Source organism: Podarcis liolepis (genome assembly GCF_965112155.1).
Source record: "Podarcis liolepis genome assembly, chromosome: 1".
Taxonomy (NCBI): domain Eukaryota; kingdom Metazoa; phylum Chordata; class Lepidosauria; order Squamata; family Lacertidae; genus Podarcis; species Podarcis liolepis.
The window spans coordinates 85,589,051-85,609,822 of record NC_139554.1 but is presented as its reverse complement, the minus strand read 5'-3'; the positions used below and the strand labels follow the sequence as shown (position 1 = coordinate 85,609,822).

Genomic DNA, 20,772 nt, shown 5'->3' with positions numbered 1-20,772 from the left:
CCTACTCAAAGCACCAATTATGCTAAATGTACCAGCATTAGTTCCTGTGTTTCCATCAGGGCTTATCCATATTTGAGCATTATTTAGTTGTTAATCCTTGCTTTCTCAATTAGAATTCAACCGGAGTAATCCAAACCTGCACGTACTTGAATTTATATATGAGGCACAACTTTGGTCTTTCCCGTTCATACCAGTAGGAGTTCCCTTTTGTGTTTGCCCCAGCCTTCTATTAGGTTGGTTGTTATGCCAGTTAAGTGCCAACAGGGCATGCATGCAGCTAGCTGCTTGCACACATTTTAAATAAACAAATCCCATACAAAAAGTGTGGAAAAGCACGCAGTCAGGCCATTGTAAAATTGCTTGCAGTTTTCTATTTTTTCAAATCTGAGTGATCAAACGGGGGAGGGGGACCTTCACTCAAGAGCACACCAAAAATAGTTACATGAGCTCTGCCAAAAAAGAAATGAAAGCATTGAGGAAGTATTGGTCATGGAAGGGGAATAGCAGAAAGCAACAACTGATCCACCCACACAAAAGCACAGAAATAAACTGTCTGCTACCCCTGGTGGAGTGGTTTGAAGCTTGATTTCCCCCCCGTTTATTGAATTATCCCTGTATTGAGTAAGCCCAAATTTTGCAGGGGAAAGCATTAAAATTTGTGTTTTTTGAGGGTACTGTCATGTGGACTACACAAATTAATCATCAATCTGTCTGACAAGATTGTATGACTGACTAAGGTACTAAAAACCTCACCCACTACCCATTGCTTTATCTTCAGCTAATACTTAAGGTGAAGCTATCGTAGGGTCCATGTTTTCTTTCCCGCTTTTAATTAGCTACGTATTTAGCTTTCTGACCGATGTGCTTCGACTCCATATCCTTAACCAACAAATGTATGTTTTCTGATTCACAAACCATTAAGATAAATGCATATCTGATAAGTAATCTTACCCATTTTGCTTTCCCTTTTTTATCTCACTCTTAATTGCTTTGTGTGGTAAAGATCTAGTTACATCATGCGATTAAGAGTGAGTTATTAATTTTACTCTAGAACATTTCCATGTGTCTTCTGTTACTATAGCAAGTACTATCAAAGTTGTTGCGCACTGTATAATTTTGGATTAGGCATGGATGACCTGTCTGTTTTGGGTGGTGCTATATCCCACCTTTTCCTCAAGGAGCTCAGGGTTATCCCTGCTCCTCATTTTATCACCACAACAACCGTGTAAAGCAGGTTAGGCTGAGAGGCAGTGACTGGCCCAAGGTCACCTAATGGAATAGAATGGTGGCCCTTTGGAAGTGTTTCTCTTTAGCACAAGGCAGGGCACCTGATCTTTGTGAACCCCTCTTACTTAATGCATCCCCACTGTCCTCCCTAAAAGCATTTCCAGAGGATTTGGAGATCCTCTGGAACAGTATGGTCTGTGGCACAGAGCACTGCAATTGGTAGGAGATTTGCACACCTAACCCATCAGGGCTTATTTCTGATTAAAGCTGCCTAGGAAGGAAATTCTTTTTTTATAATTTCTATTGAAATACTTTCTTGGTTTACGAAAGTACATGCATTCTCTCATTTTTTGAGGTTGTAAAATCTTTTCTACAGATCAGTTACATTTGATATGATAAATTAGTGTTGTGTACAGTAGAAGGTCGGGGAAGAAGAGAGTGAGGGAGAGGAGGGGGCTTGTGGTGAAACTGATATTCTTTTACATAGTGTACGTGTGGGGTTTTGTGTCAGCGTCAATTGAATAGGTTCTCTTTCTATTCGCTTATTACATTTCCCAGGAAGTAAATTCTAATTAGAGGTAAGCATGGTGAAAAATGAAGCAGGGCAGTTTTCACTCTGGATTAGTTAATCCAAAATAGTTTTGTCTGTGGTTTTACCTGTCATAGCCTCTAAGTCTGCCAACTGTCGGTATGTGGCAGTGAGGATTACTCTTGAGGAACTGCCAGGGATTGAGCCTGAGTCTTTCTGCATTCTCTACCACAGAGCTAAGGCCCTTCCCCAATAGAGTGGCGCCCTCTGCTGCACATGAGGACAGCCAGCTTGCTTGAGGAGTAGGTTGCATGGCACATACATACAGCTCTGTCCATGAACCCCCCCCCCAACTGCTCCCTGCCCCTCAGCACCTGCCTCAGTTCTGCCTAATGGTAGTAGTAAGGTCTCACCTTGCAGTCATAGGTTCATGGGCTATTTGTCTACTCCTGTCACGCTGAGTGTGTTTGCAAAGCTCCTGATTCATCTGGGCTCCCTCGTCTTCAGGCTAACTATATACCAGTACTTGTAAAATCCAATATGTTCAACAGGTGGCACTGCATCCTCACCATTATTCACACTGAAAAGGTAACACAGAAGCAACCTTCTGTAGTTATTGCCTAGGTAGTTTATCTCATAGCAACCTTTTCTGCATCTCTTGGGGGCAATTTAAAAGAACTCGATCAGTAGTCAGATCCCTCAGCAACTACTCTGTTCTTCTGCAGGGCAAACAAATGGCACCGTAATGTGGAAACGTTGACTACCTGGAAGATCAGGGATAGCAAATGCGGTGTCCTCCAGAGATGCTTTGGACTACATGTCTCATTTGCTATGCTGGCTGGGGCTAATGGGAGTTGTAGTTCACAATGTCAGAAGGACACCATGTTGTCTTCCCCTGCTGAAGGTATTACAGACTCATAGTGTTGAAAGGGACCCCAAGGGTCATCTAGTCCAACCCCCTGCAACCCAGCCAGATGGGTGGGGTATGAGTATGATGATGAAGAAGATATACAGAATATTCAGGGATATACAGAATTCTTGAGTAGACATGGAAGCCAACCAAACTTAATCATTAAACAGTACTAGTTAGTATTACACTGGTACCTCAGGTTACATACGCTTCAGGTTACAGACTCCGCTAACCCAGAAATAGTGCTTCAGGTTAAGAACTTTGCTTCAGGATAAGAACAGAAGTTCCAGAGGCATGGCGGCAGCAGGAAGCCCCATTAGCTAAAGTGGTGCTTCAGGTTAAGAACAGTTTCAGGTTAAGTACGGACCTCCGGAACGAATTAAGTACTTAACCTGAGGTACCACTGTATTCAATTTTTTAAAATTAGTAATAACCATAGAAATATCTTAATGTTAATGTATTTAAATAAACCTAAACACTTGCTGTAGCATGGAGATATGGGTATATTTGTGAAGACCTAGTTAAAGTGGATGGGGTTTGCTTAAAATGGCATCCGGCTAAAAGCCAAGCCTTTTTGGCAAAAGTATGTTAGTATTCTTTAGTTACTGTGGATGCATGTTTCCTGAATGGGCATCTTTCACCCTACAGGGATGGGGCCTGCAACAATATGTACCGAGCTGAGAAGTAAAACCATTGGCAGAGTTTAAAGGACAAAAAGGAGACAGAGGGAGGGTGTGAAGAGAGACAAGGGTAGAACATCAGGCTTTGTTACTTCTCTGTATGAGACTTGGGAGCTTGTCTTCCTCTATGTATGTAAACTCTACAAATGAAGCAAACATTACAAAGCTCCTTAAGTCTCCAGTGCCCTCTCAACCAAAGGAAACTAAATCCAGAAGCACTCACATGTGTGCCATGTAGTGGTTAGAATGTCAGACTAGGACTGGGTTCAAATCCTCACTCAGCCAGGGGCCTTCAGCCATTCACATATTAACCTACCTCGCAGGGATGTTGTGAGGACCAAATAGGGGTGGGGAGCCATGTATGGTCTCCTGAACTGCTCAGAGGAAGGGTAGGGTTAAAATGTAATACATAAGTAATAACCATGAATTTTTCACTGCCAAGGGAAGCGGGGTGAGCATGTGTCTGCCTATCTTCTGCTCCCATGAACATGCCCACGACCAGCAATCTTTCCATCCATCCATTTAGAGGACTAATTCCCAAGGACTGCACCAAGGCACATTAGCATGCCATGGAAGAACTCCTGGTATCTAGTTAGTAATACATACATTGAACCATGAAACGCTCCCGCTCTCCCCCCCCCCTTTGGACTCACCTCCTTCCAGTCACCTCAGCTTTGGAACTGAATAGCTTTGCTGCATCTCTGCATCAGGTTCACCTGATCTTGCAGAGCTGCAACAGAATTACCTGTCCATGAAGAACTAACTCACCCAGACTCACCCACAGACATAGGAACTGGCATCTTATGAAGGTGAATGGCTGTTATTTTTGCACTCTAAAAGTGAAAAAGTAAGTCTGTGTGTGTGTATCTAATTTGGGAAACGGAAGTTTTTGGATAAGAGCCAAGCCAAGCTCCACAGTTCTGATTCTTGCCACCAGAGGGGGACACTAAATCTACAACCAATCCACAACGCTTTTTGTATGTTCTGTTATTGTATGCTCGTCTCTGGTTGTTCATGTATCTCTTCCCTTCTAGAATGGAGAAAAGCTACCAAGTTTTCCTTGTGCTTGTTATATGAAGGGGACCATGAATTGCCCCAATTCTGCTGCCCCTTCTGAGATCAGGGAACATCCAATCTATGCCAGCACACTGCATAGCAGTGATAAAATTATGGGCCCTGGGGTGTTCTTGGATCCAGCGGAGCAAGGCAGGAAAAAATAACAGTAACTGCATGTGTGAACAAAAACAGAAAGACCAGCTTAGGCAGAACTTACCGTATTTTTCTCTCTATAACACTCACATTTTTTCTCCTAAAAAGTAAGGGGAAATGTCTGTGCGTGTTATTGAGCGAATGTGTGGTCCCTGGAGCCGACTGGCCCGAGTACAGGGGCAAAAATCAGGCAAAAATCAGATCCCGCGGAGGAGGGAAGGCTAAAGAGAGGAGGTTGCTGCTTTCCTGCATTCTGCCTCAGGGTCTTACTGCCCACCCTCTTCTGTTTTCGGTTGCTGTGTTTGCTCAAAGGCAACAAAGAGCAGGGAAATCCCCTGCCCTCCTGGCAAGCAGAGGGGAAAGGAAAGGATCGCGTCCTTCCTTCTAATTCCTTCCTAGTCACACTGCGCGCAGGCTCCAGCCCACCCGGCTCAGGTTCCGTCAGCTAGGAGTGCAGCCGACAGCCACCACCTCTCCGTGCTCCGGTGCTGCTGCGTCCAGCATTCTAGGGACTCGCAGGCAGCCGGAAAACATGCAGGTGGGAGGGGGGGCTGGTTTGGTGGGTGGGGAAAAACTTTTGCCTTCCTTTCTTCCCTCCCATTAAACCCCTCTCCTGCATTGTGAGCCAGCTGCTTCTCCGCACACCCCTATCGTGCTCCTTGTCCCTTCTGTGTTTTTCCTTCCCTCCCCACTTAAAACGTGGTTACAAAGCACAGATCCACATGGATTCTCGGGATTTTTGCATTGGGCTACCCCAAACTCACTGTCAAATCACATGTCTGTGGCCACAGCATGAAGCACAAAAATGATACATCCACTGTTTCGTTCAGAATCCCCCCCCCCTTGTTTCCCTCCTCTAAAAACTATGTGCGTGTTATGGTCAGGTGCGTGTTATCGAGCGAAAAATACAGTACCTTTTAGGCCCTTCAGGTGTTTACACCCATTTCCCCCCTTCTTGACTCATTCACAGGAATAATCAGCTGAGGTGCCTAATGATGGGGAAAGGGCTCTGTGAAAGTCTGACTTGCTGTTCATATTGTGGGACAGGGAATCATTAAAGAGCTCTGGGAGAAAATGGCTACAGGGCATAAATGGGGTGTGTGTTTTGGGGATCCATGGCTGTGCTTGGGTCCAGCTGGGAAGTCTTTGGGTGGGTGTTGATTTTCGACCCCAGCCTCTTCCCCAGTTTTTCTACATACATGCACCAGGGAGAATCAAGAGTCCTTGGAAAGGGCTAGACAGAGCCAGCCCCTTCTAATATGCTACAGGAGCTGCTGGTGTCAGCATTTCCCAGTTAGAGTCCACAGCAGGTATGGGGAATAGTGTGCTCGATGTGTTGTTGGACTTCAACTCCCATCAGCCCTAGCCAGCACAGCCAATAGTCAGGGATAGTAGGAGTTGTACTCCAATACCTCCTGGAGACCCAGAGCTTCTCCACCTCTGGTTTAGAGGGCATTTTACTGCTGGCATCGACAGCAAGGCTGCTACCTTCAGACAGCTGGGCAGGAAATAATTGCCACTTGTTCAGAGATTATTGGCCAGAACATGGAGGGGAATAAAAAGAGGAATCTGTCATTGCAAGGAATATTAAACACTGTGGAGAAGGAGGAAGGGGAGTGGGTGGAGAGAGTTTTATCGCCTCCGTTTTGGAACTGTCTTCAAAGGCCAGTTAGCTCTAGTTCAGTACTACTTTTCACTGAATGGAACTGATCGCTGGGAAGAAAGTTCTGGGATTTGGCCAGGAAATACCTTTGTTTGGATGGTAACATCAGGCTGTGAGTTATCCTGAGTCCGGTGTTGCACTTCCAACAGCAGCCATTTCTGGCTGTCTTAGAGGAAGAGCAGAGCAGCACAGTGCAACAACAGGAGCAGAGAAGACAACTGATGATTCACTATCAGCATGAAGTAGTTAATGCTGAGGAACACTTTAACCTGAGTGTACAAAGCAGGCCCCTCAACACACACACACACACACACACACACACACACACACACACACACACACACACACCAAGAGTTCCAGCCAGCCCAGTATATGTCAGCTCCAGAAATGACAGGTACAATATTTTAGTAATCCCACATCATATGCACACTCTCAAATCTACTGATCAGGTCTCTTTGTCCGGTGTGTACAAGACATTCACCGCACCCCCCCCCCTTGCTCTTCCCTTACTCATCATGGCACAGAAGGTCTTTGTTTTGCCTGTCTGTTATCAAGGAGACCTGCCATCTCCTCCTTCAGCGAGATGGTTGGTGGGGGCACAGGTGGAGAACTAGTGGAGGCCCAGGGCTGAGAACCATAAAACAACCGGGGCGCAGCTGGGAACAGAGGAGTGAACAGAGAGAGGGAGGGAGGGAGAACGAGAGCAAGATAAGATAGAGAGAGAAATGCAAACTATGTCATGGGAAGAGATGGAGGGTGCATGTGGAAAGCTGCCGGAGGCCCATGGGAAAGGAACTCGGGTCCATGGGCCGCCTCCTCCCCCAGCCCCTGGCATCAAAGCCTCCTTGCCTATCAGTGGGAGAGCTGCCCGCCCGTCACCCACACACCTGCAGCTTAAGTGGGGGCTGGGACCAGACAGAATGTTGCTCTGTCACACAGAGGGGGAGCCGGACTAAGTCACCTCCCCCACCCCAGCTTCTGTCTGTGGCTGCCAGAGGAATGTGACACCCGCCCCGAGACCAGACCCACTGGCCTGACACAAAGAGCCAAGGCAGCAGCAATTTTGCACCACCACCCATCCCAGCCTGAGAATTTAAACAGATACCCAGAATCTGTTTGCAGTGCTGCAACATTGCATATCAAATATATACCAGAGCACCCTGAAGCATCTGCAGAGAGACAGCCGGGCCATACACACATAATATTGGTGGGCAGGAGGCAGGGAAAGAAGCTCCTTAAATCTCTCTCCACTTACCTATCTCAAATCTACCTACCTATCTATCTACCCAACTATCTACCCATGGGCGTAGCCGGGGGCAGGGAGGCAGCTGCCCCCCCCAATCAAGTAAATAAATAAAAATAGTTAAGTATTTTTTCAGTTAACTGACCAATCATATTGCAGATAGCTCAGTTCTGCCTTCCCCCCACAACATAAATCCTGGCTATGCCCATTTATCTACCTATTATATTTATATCCCGCCTGTCTTCCAAGGAGCTTAATATGATATGTATCATTCTCCCCCTCTCCATTTTATCCTCAAAAAAACCCCACGAGTTTGTTAAGCTCAGAGGCTGTGTCTGACCCAAGGGCCCCCAGTGAGCTTCATGGCCAAGTAGGGACTTGAACTTTGGTCCCACAGCATCCCTTCCAATTCTCCTGAGGAATGGCAGCATTCCTCTTCTATGCTACATTTTAAGGATGCAAGCCTAACCTGTGTATCTGGGAGTTAAGCCCCACTGAGCTTCTGAGACAGGTACGAGATGGTGCTGTAAGCCAGTAATGCTTACCTGGATATTGCCAAAGGCCAGAGAGTATTTTAATAAAATCTCATCAGCCGGTCAAAACAAAGGAGAATCTAATCCCAGAGGAATAGGAAATTCAGTCCCTGGAGTGCAGAACAGTGGAACAGCCTTTGCCAACCTAGTGCTTGGCTGTGACATGTGGCCATCGTAGTCCGAAACATCTGGAGGGCACCAGTTTGGTGAAAGCTGATGGGGCCTCAGAGCTCATTTTAATGTTGCTGCTGGGTACCACCCCAGAATCTGCCACCAGGAGGCAGGCTTGTTCTTCTCTGGCTTCTTTATTCCATTCTCCTTTTGGAAGCTGGCTGGTTCCTTTTTGTTAAAGCCCATGCTTGAAAGATTAGAGCATGCCAGCATATGGCATGAAAGCGACCACTTGCACAGATAACCTGGCATGTGGACTAAGCTTTTTGCCCAATCTAGTTCACAGTTGGCCTGCCCAGTGCCACGAACTGGACTCATCCACTTCAGCCCCGACTGGGCCAGGCGAGCTGGGGTAGCACTTCCAGAGACCACCTTCTGCACAGGAACAGGTCAAAGTGCTGTGGACCACAGCTTAGAGTTGTGAGCACCGGATTCACTCCAACAAGAAAACCGCCCCCTCCTCTCTGGAGAATCAGCAGAGAACATCAGCAGATTCTTGGATATGGGAGGGGTGAAATCTGTGTCTGTTCAAGAGTGGAGAGCAGCAAACCCAGCAGAAATCACCCATGAGCAAATGCAACATCCTTGGAATACAGTGACAATCTAATTGCTCCATTCCCAATGCACTGGGGAAGGGGCTGCCCAAAAGGGGCTGGGAGAATGATGAGACAAAATATAATGCAAATGGGCTCAATCCGGGGGTGGAGGTAGTGTCCTTTGGCTTACCATGGGATGGCTGCCAGACATATCACATTGGTGTGATTGCTTCTGGCAACTGAATCTAACAATTTTGCTGGAACAGAAATTTTCCTGTGGGTGATCCAAACCAATCAGAGATCATGTAATGAGCAGAACAGCATCAGAACACTACACTGGTCTGTCTCTCACTTCTGCCATGGAGCTCATTTGGTGGCCTTGAGCAAGAATTTCCCCTTCAGCCTCTGCCCCCCTCGGCAACACAGAAATAATACTACTACCTTACAGGGATAGGTTGTAAAGATTAAAAGAAAATGTAATCCCAGCACTTTGAACACTTATCAAAGCACTATATATGTAAATGCTTATTTAGTATTACATCTGACATTATGATGTTCTTCGACACCAGTAAATAAAATCATGGGAGTAAAAGCAACCAATTGGATTCGGCTGTGTATGCTGGCATCAGTATTGGAAAATGATGGCAATTTTAACCAAAAAGCATTTTCCAGCAATGCCAATGTCAAAAAAGAAAGCATTTTCCAGCAATGCCAAAAATGATTGCAAAAAGTGATGAGTAACTTTAGTTCAGTGCTGTCCTTAATGAAGTGCTGCTTACTTCTGGATAAGTTTACATCAGACCTGGATGTGAAAGTTTTCCTAGCTGATTCTACGAACACATTTCAGTCTGGATTGTGTCACCCCTGAGGGCTATTAATGCAGGACAGAAAGTGGAATGAACTGTCTAGCCAATGTAAGTGTTCCATTTGAATTCCAGATGTAGGAAACCTCCACACAAAAAGAAAGAGGTAAACATACTGGTACTTTCTGAAAAATAGCATTAGCAAGTACCAGGTTAACCTGAAATGTGGATCCATCAGAAGATCAAACAGAATGAAACACACAAACTGGGTCTGCCTCCTAGTGGGTCTCTTTCTCACCTGCTCAGAGATCCACATGCTTCCACTTATTCTCTTGGTCATCAAAATGACTGCTCAAAGGGATTGCCTTAATCCTCATCTAGATGATAGTTCAAGAATATTACAAAGCTAAAACACAGGGACCTCCCTGGTTGGTTGGTTGGTTGGTTGGTTGGTTAGTTGGTGGGTGGGTGGGTTGGATGCTTTGTGATGTCATTGTTGCTACATGTCCACACAAGTGAAAATGTCCCTTGCTGGCAGAAGAGCATGGAAAGATAAGAGAGGTAACATCTTGAGTCTAGCAGGGTCACCAAAGCAGCTCATCTGAAAAGAAAGACTCTCTACAGCCCTGGTTACAGTAGTGGTGGAAAGACACACCCTTGCTAAAGCATTTGGCAACTCTTTGCTGGTTGGTGGGAAAACATTGATGCTTTGTGAAGTCACCACTGCTGTTATGTGTCCACATAAGTGAGAAGACCACCTGGAGGTAGGAAGAGCATGGAAGATTAAGAGGAGCCAACATCCCAAGTCTGGCCGGGTCATCCAAGCTGCTCAGCTGGAAGAAGAACACTGCACAGCTCTTGATCCATTTCTACTTGTAACTAACAAAGATGGCACAGGAAGTAGACTGGCTCAGCAGCCAGGCTGGTGTGTGCAAGATAAACCTCTACAGCCCTGCTACACATAAAGACCAGGAACGTAAAGTGATTTGCTTTGTCGACGTCGCCAACCTGAACTCAAAGGAGAGAGATGGAGCTACTGGTCGATCCAAGAACATCTCTGACCCTGACAATGAGCTGGACTTGGCGAATATGGAAGAGAGGGAGGTCATCATAATCAAGGACAATGAGCAAAACAGCTGCTTTAATACTGAGGGAGCAGTTTGCCTTTTCAAGCAAGGATCCATTGATGATGACAATGTTGTCAGCTGGCTCAACAATGACCTCCAGAAATATGCAGTTGGATTCCAGCATGCGCTGACATGCTTAAGAAAGCCTCGCAATACTAAGGTACTTGACTTGGCATCCAGGAACAACAACAACACTTCTTCCAGCGCCGGTAGTGAGGGAGGGAACTCAGATGACATTGCCTATTACGCCAATAAGCTCTGCAACTTAGTTGTTGAAATGACACGCAAGGAGATCAAGGAGAAATGGGAAAGCTCAGGGAAATGCACCCGCCATATCATTAGCCCCCACAGCAACAGGAACAAGGTGAATATAGCTGAGAATATGGAACGATGCAAGACACCTCCAGAAACCAAGAGGGACGACCCATTTTCAGGTGACATGGCAAACCACAATGACTTCAAGCAACATGAAGCCATGTATATGGACAAAGAAAGGAAAGCAGACGACATGACTTCCATAAGCAAAGGGATGATGGTGTATGCAAATCAGGTTGCTTCAGACATGATGCTGTCTTTCCTGAAGACCATGAGAGTCCAGAAAGGTAGGCACCCTCCGCCAGCATGTGCCGTTTTGAAAGAGGTACTTATGAAGCACACCAGGGAAATCGTATCAGACTTAATAGACTCCTCCATGAAAAACCTGCACAACATCACAGGGGCGCTCATGACAGACTCTGATTTTGTTTGTGGACTGAAGAGGAACCTTTACAAGGCTGGAACCCAGAAGACCGCAGAGGTTTTGGAAGTCATGGTGAAGCGCTTGTTTAAACTCATCTTGGGAGATGATAAGCAGTACAGAGCTCAAAACTTCACCTTTGCAACCTATAAAGCAGGGGGGGCCCGGGGCCATTGCAGTCAGGGCATGCAGTTTGCATCCATGAAAAGGGAGTCTTGTGACTATGGAAAGGAAAGAGCAGGTGGCCCATGCCCAAGGAAACATTTCCCAGCAGGATCCAAGGTGCCGGACAAGCAATCCCTGGATCTGTATGCCAGAGAGCTTCTGGTAACAGCATTGCAGCAGATACAGCAGCACCTGCTGGAAAAGAACAAAGACTGTAGACCTCGTGAATGCAACACCTCCTCATATGGCTACATTCCCCGTGACTATGATAGGGCAGAGGGGAGCTGTGGCCCAAAATTCTCACACAGGTCATGCGACAGAAAAGCAGACCCCTGCCATTCGGACAGCCTGAAAGATAAAGGACACCTCATAATGTCCATGGTCCAGAAGATTTTGGACGAGGCTGGCTTAAATCTAGATGAGAACTGCGGGGACAAAAACAGGGGATAGGAGCAGAGGCCTTGGTGGGGAAAGAGCTTCCCAAACCAGAACCAACATAGAAACATCAAATGCATATGACAATATGGAGCAAGATGGATTCAAGCACATTTATCGACCAACTGATGGAATCTGTGATGAAGATGATCTCTCTTTTCATAACTAAAGGCATTTGCTCTGGTATTAGCTAATTAGATACCATCATCACAGCCCCACTGCAAGCAGCAGTGGCATGAATTCAAACTGGTTGATAAAACGGTAGCTGGGCAAGATCATCAATTAAAAGCAAACATTAAAAAGTCAGAAGAGGAGAGAGGCCCTGTTATTAATTCCCTCACCCAAGCTTAACAAAAGTAGACCGGTAACAGCTAGTTACCAGGTATTACCCAAAGAAACAATAGTGACTAACAGGACTTCTTCTGGTAGGTGGGACAGGGTTAGAAAGTACACCACCATCCTCTTCTCGATCCTGTACATCTTAGGAAGGCCCCTGTTTTCAGCTAGCCCTTCTCAGCTTATCAAAAGCGCATTTGGATTAAATCTACCAGAAACCCAATCAGGTCAATGTTTTGTTTTGCATTAGAGTTTGAAATGCTACCCTTAAACATGGCAGCAGCCCTTGCAAAACTTGGTGCCTTCCAGATGTTTTGGACTACAACTCCCAATAGTTGCTGGCTGGGGCTAATGGAAGTTGTGGTTCAAAATAGAGGGCACCAGGGTTGGTAAAGTTTGCATGAGAGGAGCTCTGAATATATGGGAGATCAGTTAGGGCCCCTTCTGCCCTCCCTCACTTCTAACACTAACATCCATTTAGCCAGATGATGCTCTTTCCTTCATGGTCTCTCCTTTGTGGCTGGAATTTTGATGAACCACAGACATGTCTGAGATCTGTGCTGGGACACACACACCACAGCTGCGGGGGGTGGAGAGTAGATGTAGGAGCCCCTGCAGAAGCCGCTCCTACAGAGTTTCACGTGTGAAGAGCATAGCAGCCACTGGCATAAAAAAGTGTGCCCCCTAGAGTGCCAATGAGCTCATTGCGGCAACAATTCTGGTGCACAAAGACCTAAGAAAGTGCCAAGTACATGGATGTGTGTGAATTATAATCAAATGTCGTTCAGTGTCAAAGCCTAAAGCGGTCACTTGAAAGTCAAGGGCAGATCCACACTGTACATGTGAAACACATTCAATGCGCATTTAAAGCCCATGACACACACACACCCAAGAATCCTGGGGACTGTAGTTTGTTACGGGTGCATGGAATTGTAGCTCTGTGAGGGGGGAGGGAACTACAGGGAAATGGGAAATACTCCTATCTCTTTAAGTTTTTTCTTTTGAACTTTAAAGCTGTCGCCTAAAGTAAATGGGGGAAGGGGCTCTAATTTTATGGGGTGGGCTCTGATTTTGTTTGGAGCAGCAGTGCTGGGGAGTTTAATGCTCCTGCCCTTTCCCAGATCTAAACTGCCCCTCCCATATCTGCTTCACGTTTAGTTTCACAGTGGGGGGAAATGCAAATGCAATGCGGGCACCTGTATCCTCACACTGCACTTATTTTGGCCCTGAGATGCACACACCATCTATAAATCAGTGCATCACATTCCCTGTGCTACTCATATACATCATAAACACTGCCTCCTACTCATTAAAGAGTTCCAAGGATTCCTTTGTAGACAAACAGAAGGGACTAACTGGGCTGATTGATTCTCTTAATATTTTGTCTTTCAAAGCACTAGTGATTTATTTTCCCCTAATTTAATTAGGAAACAAACTCCCAGAATTCACTGCATCAGCACGTGATGTATCCTGTTCTCCAAGACTTCTGGGGAGCACTGGAGATTTGACAGAGACTTCCTTTTTGTGTCATCCTCTTGCTTTGGGGGGCTGGAGAAGATTTTAATGTTTCAATCTCAATTGAGGATTCTGCGTTGATGAATACACATATTTATACAGTCCCTGTAGTGGTCAGAAGAAAAGTCATCACTTATGTCAATTTCCACTTATATGACACAGCACAATTTGGAATGGGGGGGAAATATATGTAAACAAAACAGGTTGGCATAAGTCAGTGTGCGGAAACCGCTTTCCTAAACAGCAACTGACTATCTTCCTAGAGCACCTATCTCATGAACCATGGCATCTGCATCCACAAAATGTATGACAAACTATAAGCGTTGAGGTGTAACAAAGCCAATGGTAACACTTCCAAAGTTACCAACAAATAAACTTTTGGAAGTTCTACAGCAAAGTATCAAAACAGCTTGGTGCCTTCATTATATATCTTTAGGCACCAGGCGGAAACATTTCAACCAGGCATTCAGCTGATTAACATTCTCTGGCTTTTTAAATTGTTTGTGGAATGGAGTTTTTGTTTTTATTATGTTTTGTATTCTCATTTTGTATTTTTCTGTTGTGAATAGCCCTGAGATCTTCGGCTGAAGGGTGATGTACTACTACTAATAATAATAATAACAATAATTACAATGAGTATGAAAGGGTGAACTAAGAGCCATGAACCTGGATGAGAGACTGGTCAGTGCAGGGAAGGAAGCAGCCTCCTCCTGGCTGGAAGCCCATATCCAAAGGGCCAGTGACTCAGGGCAGGAGGGAGGGACTAAGTGAGAGGCTGGAAGGGGTGGCACTGTAGCAAAAGCAGCCCCCCCCCAATGCTCCCCGACACTAATGAAGATGAAGTGAGCCAACTCCTTTCTTCTCAAAGGGAAATTTAGTAGCTAAGAGAGAAAAAATGCTTTCAAGTGTATTCATCTAGAACAGGGCCCGGCGGCTAGAGATTCCTGCGGAGTGAGCTGGGCCTGGAGACATGAGTGACACGCCGAAAACAAAACAAAACAAAAACCCAGACATGTAAATGCACACAGCAAAACACAAAGAGGTGCATGCAGGTGCATGAGCCCTACAGATATACAAACACCTAGCTTGCCAGCACGCAGAAGGACACAGGACTCTCCTGGCTGTCCACAACCCAGTTAGCCTGGTATTCTGTTTCCAAAAGAGGCCTCTGCAGAGTGTGTTTGCACAAAAACTAGGGATCATCACACCAAGCTGCACATCTTGAGTGTATACATGCATGCACACATACAGCTTAACCCATGCACACAAGTGCATGGAAGGTCACAAATACACCAAAATGTAAGCACCTAAGTAGGGCTTATGCCTGCGTGGCAGTTTTGAAGGGATACCGCCGTGCGTGTGCTGCAGTCTGAGCAGGCACTATGGATTTTGCCCACACCAGTCTCTTCCTTGTTTCTGATCTGCTATACTGTAATCAGCAGTGAGTACCAGATTGGTGTAGGTCATGAACTCTGAATAGTAGGCAGTGGCGTAGCGTGGGGGGTGCAGGGGGGGCCGGCCGCACTGGGCGCAACATCTGGGGGTTAGGGTTAGGGGGCGCAAATCCACGGGTTAGGGGGCGCAAATCCACGGGTTAGGGGGCGCAAATTACTTGCCTTGCCCCGGGTGCTGACAACCCACGCTACGCCACTGATAGTAGGGTTCATAATACTGTATAAAAAATAAGATACCTGAATGTTTGATCTACCATCATAATGTCAGAGCCTCTGTCTATAATATTTAAGAATGATTGGAGAACAGGTGAGGCCTCTGCAGATTGGAGGTGGGCAAACATTGTTGCCATCTTCAAAGCGGGGTGGGGTGGGGAGTCAGGAAGACCTAGGCAACTACAGACCGGTCAGCTTGACACTGATACCAGGAACGGTTGTAGAACAGATAATTAAGCAGCCAGTCTGTGGGCACATAGAAAAGGATGCTGTGATTACAAAGAACCAACATGGGTTTCTCAAAAACAAGTTAGGTCATCTTTCTTTTGTTGACACAAGTTGGGTGGATCAGGAGAATGCTGTGTATGGTAGGTTAGTATCTACACACACCTCTGTATCTGCCATCTAGGCAAGAAAGAGGCATTATCAGAGTTCAAGGACACATTCCAGACAGGTAAAAATACTTGGGGTGCAAAGCAGAGCTGGTGAGGGGTGTGGTCTGGGCAGATGGGGGCTTGGCTTGGGGAGAGTTCCAAGGGTCAGGCAGGGGCCTATGGGCCACTCCTGCTCTGTTTGAAAAAACACACAGAGAGAAGCCTCTATGCCCCTCTAGAAATTTGGTTTAATTAATGTAACTCTTCCCACTGCCTTTTGTGATTAGACCGTCCCCATGCCAGGTATCCAATAACATTATTTTATTGTACCCCACATTTTTGCCAATGTGGAACACCAGCACCAGATAATAGGAATTTGTAGTGCAGTGCCATGGGACATGGGTGGCGCTGTGGGTTAAACCACAGAGCCTAAGACTTGCTGATCGAAAGGTCGGCGGTTCGAATCCCCGCGGCGGGGTAAGCTCCCGTCGTTCGGTCCCAGCTCCTGCCAACCTAGCAGTTCGAAAGCACCCCTAAGTGCAAGGAGATAAATAGGGACTGCTTTCTAGCGGGAAGGTAACGGCATTTCCGTGTGCGGCGCTGGTGCTGGCTTGCTAGATGCAGCTTTGTCACGCTGGCCACGTGACCCGGAAGTGTCTTCGGACAGCGCCGGCTCCCGGCCTCTTGAGCGAGATGAGCGCGCAACCCTAGAGTCAGTCACAACTGGCCCTGACGGGCAGGAGTACCTTTACCTTTACCCTTTAGTGCAGTGCCATACAGTTAAATAAATACAATCAGAACAAAATTAAAAAGGGAAAGGGGGCTTGATTTGGTTTGGTTTGGTTGAGTTGGGATAGGTCCCAACAGAGCCTGCTGGGCATGTACTTCATGCAAACAAGTACACATCCCAGATGTCTGAGTGTTTATTCTCTTAGTGATGCTAGCTGAAGATAGCTTTTTCATATGGTGCAAGAGTGGCTCTGTCTCCCAACCACAGAGCACACAAAATCCAATTATGTAACCCCTCTGTCAAGGCCCACAGTGTTGGAATATAACTCAGTATGGTGTGAGCATCTGAGGATTTTAGGGGTTTCCCCATTACCAAGTTAATATGGACAATGACTTCCGTCCAAAACAATGCCACTATCGGGCATGACCTTTCTGGTCTCATTCTAGCTCCTGATCTCCCAGCCTGCTCCACAAATAATCCTTCCGCTCATGGAATTGTGGGGTTGGAACCAAAGGAGTCCCTCCTCTGTGCCTGAAGATAGGACTATCTGCCTCAACAGATTCCTCACTGTGAGCCACAAGCAAAAGGGAGGCATGCTGTAAGGTTCCAGAGCAATAGCAAGTCCAGGCCCCAGCAAAACAATGTCAGTGGTTCATCATAGCCGGAAGAAATTTCCTTCTTGACTTTTGGGGTCTCTAGCTTCTCCTTGACAGCCCTTTGGTCAGCAAATGTGACACATATTTGTGAGCCATGCTGTGGCTATATGGTGCCACACTGCTCTCATTATATCACTGTTACATACAAATACAGAGGTTGGACTAGATGATCCTTGTGTCTTTTTCCATCCCTGTATCTCAGGCTTCAGGTTTGTGGCCAAATCAGGTAAGAAAGAAATAGTTTTTCCATTAGATCAAAGTGGCTGGGGAAAACCCACTTTCTCTGTTACCCACAAACCACCATCACCTCATCTCTCCAAAATGAGAGAGGATGAGCTCCAGAAATTTAGGATGCTACCTTTACACTGGGTGTGTTTTTTGTGTTGACTCATATTGTACAATGTAAGGAAAGGCAACTAAAACCAGTCAATTTAACATTCCTTGAGGCAAATGTAAGTAAGTGGCATGACCCAGTTCTAAGTGTCCCAGAATCATCCTAGGCTGGACACAGCTCAGGATAACTATCAGAATGCAAATTTCTCATTTACAAGCTCAAAATATCCAAGTTCACATAGGCAGACCCAGCAGGAACCTCAAATTCTGCTGGAATATCTTTTTTATTTTATTTTTTAACTTCAGTTTTTTAAATGATAGCTTCCTAAAAGACTGGATCTATTCTGTTCTTGGAAACTGCCTTGGATATTGTGGATGAGACAGACTTTAAATGATAGAAATGAGCATTGTTTGAACAGCAGGGATGGAACTCTGCTTTTATGGCTGCCATCACAAAGGGGCTTGTGGTGACATTGTCCTGAGGACAAGTGGAAATGAATCGGGAGGCAGGCAGTGTAGTTATACAAGTTTCCTGCTGAGAGCCAGGGAAGGCTGGAGTCCGTTGCTCGGTTTTTGCATTTAGCAGAACTACTGTAAGTTGTACAGCTTCCCTGGACTGTGCTGCAAGAATGTGGTGATATCCACCAACCTAGATGGCTTGAACATGGGAGTGTACAAATTCATGGGAGATAAGGCTATGGGTGGCTGCTAGCAGTGGTGGCTGTATAACTGCCTACATGATCAGAGGCAGCATTTCTGAGAAACACAAGTAGGGAGAGAGGGTGGCCACTCTGAGAAACAGGAGGCCTCTGGTATAATCCAGCATGGCTAATACCATTTCAAGATCAGCATGTTGGGATGCTCCATCCCTTTGCCTCATAAAGCCCCCAAACCCTACACATAGAAAACTCTTGTGACATCTAGGCCTCCTGACATGCTTGCTCTCTGTATGCAGGGAGGTGGTTCCCACCTTCCCATGGAGCAGCATCCCATCTCCACTGGTGTTGTGTTTTATCAAAGCCCCAAACGTAGTCCCTTCGGTCAGTGTATACGTCTCTGTACTTACATGCTCAGTCCACCAGAGGGCACTCACACTCCAGCCTGCTCCCAGCACCTGTTGGCCAGATGTGCGCCTGGAAGCCTGGGACTGGTCTTTTTAGAGTTTTTCTGCACAGACTTGCTAGCTGCCTTTTGGATTTCCTACCCCACTTCCCCATCTTAGTTATATCCATGTTAGATGCGGACAGGAAGGAAGCTTTGCAGATGACCGTTCAAGATCATAGATTGGATTGCAACCCCACTACTTTGGGCATATAGGCAGCTCCATGGCTAGCTGGTCAGCTAGCTAAGGGCCATTCAGTGATCACACATCCTTCACTGCTGCTACTCTGCTCCCTTCTAAAGTGCTCTTGCCTGGCTGAAGCTTTCCTTGAACTGTGACAATGCGTCTGGCTTGCCTGAATAGAGAATGGATAGGTAACAGTTGGGTGCTGTGGGATGTGCCCTTTTTATATTATTAGTAATGCGTTTCAAATATTTTTGTGCATTTTAATTTGGTATTCTATGCTTTTATTTTTTTCAAGTAAGTCACTGAGAGAAGTTTTGGTAGTAAGCAACATAACAACAACAGCAGCAACAACAACAATATTAATAATAGAGAGATGCATGTGGAGGCCTGGGAGAGAGATGTATAGAAACCTCCGACTTTTGCCTGGCCAGAATGTCATCTCCTGTACAAAGGTAAGAACCATTGCTCTGCCCATTTTTGCCTCTGGCCATGTCAACCCTCCAGCATGTGGCCCCCAGACAGTTGCCCACCAGCGAATGTGGCCCTCAAGCTAAGAAAGGTCCCCCACCCAATGCATCATATACAGAAACCACTTCTAGAGTCAGTGCCTGGATCATGTACAGACTGCCAACAAGAGTTAACAGCACCACCAGCGTTGTACAACTAAAGACCAACAAACAAAAATGGCTTTGGTATGGAAAAATACAGAAGGGTACAGGAGAAATAGCAGCAATTTCTCACCAGCAGTGGTCACTACATCTCAATATATGCAAATATGTAATTAGTCATTGCCTGCCACAGAGGAAGACTGTTTTGTTGTTCTTTTAAAGGCTAGGGACAAGATAAGGGGTCTTCTGGTTCCATCACCACCCAACGCCTCAGGGAATCCTTCTGGGTTCTGGGAGAATTTGCCCGCTCCTACAATCATGTCAAGATTTCCTGGCTGCTCTTAAATTCATACTCTGCCTATAGCTTTCTTTAAAAAGCTTTCCCTAGAACTCTCCTGCCCCAACTTCTCTGTTTCCTACCTTTTCCTCTATGTACCCCAAGATACCAGAAGCAAGGGGAGGGTGTGCCCTTTGTTCTGTAAACGATAGGTAAGAGACCTACCTTTCAGTGCCTCCAGACTGTCAATGTTTGGTGGTGATTCAAGCACGTAGCAGGGAATTTACCTTTGCCCCCTTAGTGCAACAAATCTACTTTTTAAAAGAAACAGGCCTTTTGTGGTTAAGAAAGTGTGGCATGAACGAATGATGGACAGGGGGCTTGTCAACACGGAAACAAAAAGGGAAATGTAGAAACACTCAACCAGGACGATTCTCGATGTCATATAACCTCCCCTCACAAACAGATCAAGACGAATGCTCAATAAATGGTCAGAGGTAGTATAATCTCTGTGAATGCACAGACTAAGAGGCAACTTGGACAGGATGGAAATCAGCAAACAAAGTGTGACCCAGTCACACAGCAAGGCTCACAAACATTGAAATCCTTCCAGACTTGTGGGAGAGGATCTGGGGACAATGAGGCCACATCGGTTAGATCAAGAAGAGGCATCCAACAACCCCTTTATCCCCCCCCCCTTTTTAGCCTCATCAGGGTTTTTTTGTTTTGTTCTGTTTGTGGATCCCTCCCTCCCCCAGGGAGAGCTGCCTTGGTCTGCTGGGGAAATGCTCCTGTACACCCCTCCTCCTTCTGTGCCTGCCTCCCTCTCCTTCTCTCCCCAATGTGTGGGAGTGTGGTTTGGGGTCATGTTGGGGAGGGTGCCACATGTCACCGCTTCACACAGCTGCTGCTGTTTAAACCAGCTGTGCAAGGCACACGCGGTGCTGGCAAAAGCACCCAACTCAAGCCGGGCTGTGCAAGTGACGAAGCCTGTACTTAGGCAGCCACAAAATGGCAGGAG

At 46.2% G+C, this 20,772-nt stretch overlaps 2 protein-coding genes across 6 annotated transcripts in view; one reads left to right on the top strand and one right to left on the bottom strand.

Moving 5' to 3' along the window:
* The window catches only part of CDK5R2 (cyclin dependent kinase 5 regulatory subunit 2), a 43,786-nt gene that overhangs the window by 12,382 nt on the left and 10,632 nt on the right, over nucleotides 1-20,772 (bottom strand). The window contains exons 1-3 of one of the 5 annotated variants that reach the window (XM_083504671.1): nucleotides 9,803-9,932; nucleotides 5,470-5,544; nucleotides 2,170-2,336 (exon numbers count right to left, since the gene is read on the bottom strand). The exons of 1 other annotated variant lie outside the window; for it this stretch is intronic. The gene's annotated coding sequence lies outside the window, so the exon portion shown is untranslated. Of the gene's footprint in view, nucleotides 1-2,169; nucleotides 2,337-5,469; nucleotides 5,545-9,802; nucleotides 9,941-20,772 lie in introns of those variants that run through there. 3 more of the 5 variants (XM_083504670.1, XM_083504672.1, XM_083504669.1) reach the window with 3 other exon arrangements.
* LOC310707202 (A-kinase anchor protein 4-like) lies at nucleotides 10,002-12,276 on the top strand. Its single transcript, XM_083504111.1, has one exon. It carries the CDS (start codon nucleotides 10,393-10,395, stop codon nucleotides 11,980-11,982), a length of 1,590 nt encoding a protein of 529 aa, XP_083360237.1. The 5' UTR covers nucleotides 10,002-10,392; the 3' UTR covers nucleotides 11,983-12,276.